The 3,619-nt window shown below is 50.5% G+C and overlaps 1 protein-coding gene across 1 annotated transcript in view; it reads right to left on the bottom strand.

Moving 5' to 3' along the window:
• LOC105991563 (CUB and sushi domain-containing protein 1-like) overlaps nucleotides 1-3,619 on the bottom strand; it is an 871,556-nt gene that overhangs the window by 330,022 nt on the left and 537,915 nt on the right. The window contains exon 9 of the mRNA XM_013024215.1: nucleotides 3,375-3,377. Within this exon, the coding sequence (XP_012879669.1) occupies nucleotides 3,375-3,377 (3 nt within the window). The remainder of the gene's footprint in view (nucleotides 1-3,374; nucleotides 3,378-3,619) is intronic.

The raw sequence follows: 3,619 nt of genomic DNA, 5'->3' as shown, positions 1-3,619 counted from the left end.
CCACACCACCTCCTGACAGAAGGCTGGATAACAGACCACACCACCTCCTGACAGAAGGCGGGATAACAGGTCACAGGACCTCCTGACAGAAGGCTCCATAACAGGCCACAGGACCTCCGATGGAAGGCTGGATTAACAGGCCACATTTTAGAATGCTCAGTGTCTCTGTGCTCCTCTTTATAGAGGTCCACTTGCTCTACTCCACTGCATCCTGGGAGCTACTCAGTCGCCTTGCTCCTTTGCCACATCTCCTGGAACGTTATAAGATGGAGATCGTGAATGGATAGTATTTTGAGTGGGAAATTAGATTATTTCAGGCTGGTGTGGATGGACAGAAGTTGTGGTCAACAGAAGATTCCAGAAGGATCTTCTAAAGATGAGGTTTTCACACACTTCAACAGACTGTCTTGATGATATCAAACACCTGTTCCAAATGCAAACTCTCCAATGTAGTATTTCAACAGTCACTGTTTCGTATCTCTTACCACGACTGACCTGAACTCTGGGCTGTCTGGTAGCTGTGCAGCTCAGCCACGTGGCAGAACTGTGACAAGCCTCTAGCAAACAAGTGTGGAGTCCCTGTGGTTGGTATTCACACCCTCAGAGACGGAAGGGTGAATGGCTACCAGAATGGCTGCTAGGTGTGTGTGCCTGCATACGTGTGTGTGCGTGTGTGCGTGTTTGTGTGTGCATGTGCACGCAAAGTCATTGCTTTATGGTACATAGCTGCAAGATGGAAAGGGTTCTGTGGGTGGATGATGGTGCTGGTTGTATAATCCTGCATTGAACTCTTAAAAATCAAGGTGGAGGCCAAGCCTGGTGCCACCCGCATGTAATGCTGGCACTCTGGAAGCTGAGCCACGCAGAGAAAAGGAGGAGCTTCCGTCCTGCCCAAGTGACAACGCGAGTGTCTCAAAACAAGGGGGAAACCATTTCAATGAGAAAATGAAGATAATAACTTACGTGTGTATTTTGCTATTGTGTTTTACAAGTCACAAATACTCGTGACTAATTAAACCATAGTCGTTGGGCAGTCAGAGCGCGTCTAACATCGAGGCTGAGAAACAGCCAGGAAACACAGGTCCTACGTAGAGCACGTCAGAGCGCTGGGTGCTCCTCCTCCACACACCTCTGATGGAGGCAGAGAGGAACACAAGACGCATGATCTGAGATCCGGACGAGGTCTCACGGAATTGGGGCAGGGTGGGACTGATCTCAAAGCAACACTGGCTGACTTTAATGTCCACAGCTTTACTCACCCTTAGAACTGCAATTCTGGGGCCTAGCATGGGTGGAGGCTTGCTGCCTTTGGCCCCGGAGCTGGCCCACCCATCCCTGTCTAACTCGGCGGTAGGGTTACCAGATACAACATGGCTAAGGCCTCATGCTGCAGAGCACAGCACAGGAGTAACAGAAATAGCCATGTCTTCTCTTTTCGGCACCTCTCTACAGACACGAACTAAGACATAAAGAAACAATCCATGTCGCAGAAGGTCATTTCTAAGAGCATCAATATCCACGGTCCAAAGTGCCATTCCTGATGACTGAGAGAAAGTGGGCTAATTATTTTGTCAACTGTCTTTGGCAATTTTGAAGCGAGTAAATTAATATATGCTTAAATCGTGATCTACTTTCCCAGCAAAGTTTTTAAATGGCGACTTCATTTTGATGAAGGAAAGTTGTCACTATTAAAGATACTGAAAATTCTGGGAAGGAGTGAGATAATGCTCCTTGAGTCCTACGGGGCAGCTTCTGCTGGGCCACTCAGCTGAGCCTTTGTCACAGGGACATTTGCTCCGGAATGGGAATGGTGCGAATGCGGCAATATTGGCTGTGACATTTCTTAAGCAGTTCTTAAAGATACAGACTCCGCTCCTGGAATGAGCAGTAATCATTGGCAAGTGCTTTTCATAGGGCAGCTCAGTTCCTTAGCAACAGAGTCCAGGGAAGGCCACCCCTCTGCCTTCAGGTGAGCACACAGAAAGGCGGCATCTCCCCAATTATTTTCAAGTTCCGGAGACTCAGGGAGCATGTCCAGGGGCAAGGACGCAGACTCGTGTGAGAGGCTGGGGGTCCGCAGAGATCCGGGCTCACCTGTGCTGACCTGCAAGGCCCAGCCTGGCCTCTTTCTCCCTCACAGCTGTTCATTCCCACGGTTGCTGCTGAGTGGGAGGGAAACAATCCACGGAAGGAAGTGGTGGTTTGAAAGATTTGATACTGCTGGAATTTCAGGAAATAACGTGCCTAGTTCTTTGACTTGTGCATCAGAACACCAAACACAAAGAGATCACAAAAGAGAGAGGAGACGTTTTCCATCATGAGGTACCTTGGGTATCCCTAGAATGTCTTACAGCTTTCAGTATGTCTTTGCATTTCAATAAAACCTCTAATATGATCTTAATTCTAACCTTGGAGAGTTTCTTTTGCTAGAAAATTGATTTTTTAATTGGTGGGAGAGAGCAGGCGGAATAACCAATGTTTCTTAATAACTGTGCAGCAGTTTCTTACTTGTTGCCATGATTAAGCTGAGCAGCCATGGATGGAACCGGTGTATAGAAAGCCCCGGCCCAGTGCCTCTGGTGCCATGGAATTCCTAACTAGAGACCCACACTCCTGATCTGTAAATCAAAATGCTTCATCTCCAAACAACATCTGCCAGTGCCTTATACGATCTGAAGGGATTCCTTACTTACAAGTTAAAATGAATGCTTTAGCAAAGAACTACGGAATGCGCTCTGTGAGCCTACGTTGCATGTTACAGAGGGAAGGAAGGAGAGGGGAGGAGGGAGGGAGAGAGGAAGAGAAAAGGTGGAGGGAGAGAGAGAGAGAGACAGAGAGAGAGAGAGAGAAAGACAGAGACAGAGAGAGACAGAGACAGAGAGAGACAGAGACAGAGAGAGAGAGAGACAGAGAGAGAGACAGAGAGAGACAGAGAGAGACAGAGACAGAGAGAGACAGAGACAGAGAGACAGAGAGAGAGACAGAGAGAGAGACAGAGAGAGACAGAGAGAGTGGAGAGGGTGGGCAGATGGATCTGTGGCGTCCTCCTGAAGACAGCATTGCTGTAGCTATGAGGTGTGTGGTGGGAGTCAGGGCTCAGGAGGAGGAAGGGTGGAGGCGCGGGTCACTGTGTAACTCCAGGTCTCCCAGGGCTGTTGGGAGGATGGGTAACACCTGCGTGGGAACAATCGCGGACATGCAGAGGTGCTCAAGGTTTCAGCCACTGCTCAGCTCCAATGTGGTCGGTGTAATTGACTTTTCCATGACAATGAATTAACAAATTAGGAAGAGAGAAAAATAAACCAAGGGGAAAAAAAGGGAGCCCAAGGGTGGGGCTGGTCTAACCCAGGGCTGTCTTTCCACTGTCCGGCCACCGACTGAGAAGACGTGTAAGGCCTGGCTGCACTGCACTGCCGCCTGAACCCCCAGGCCCCGGGGCAGCGCCTGAACCCCCAGGCCCCGGGGCAGCGGCCTGAACCCCCAGGCCCCGGGGCAGCGCCTGAACCCCCAGGCCCCGGGGCAGCGCCTGAACCCCCAGGCCCCGGGGCAGCGGCACGCACGGTGAGCCCTGGTGCCCCACCTCCCGAGCAGGAAGAGCAGCAAGCTCCCTCCAGGTTGG

This window comes from Dipodomys ordii, unplaced genomic scaffold (genome assembly GCF_000151885.1).
Source record: "Dipodomys ordii isolate 6190 unplaced genomic scaffold, Dord_2.0 Scaffold74, whole genome shotgun sequence".
Lineage (NCBI taxonomy): Eukaryota > Metazoa > Chordata > Mammalia > Rodentia > Heteromyidae > Dipodomys > Dipodomys ordii.
The sequence above is the reverse complement of the archived record's forward strand: the minus strand, read 5'-3'. Positions and strand labels throughout refer to the sequence as shown.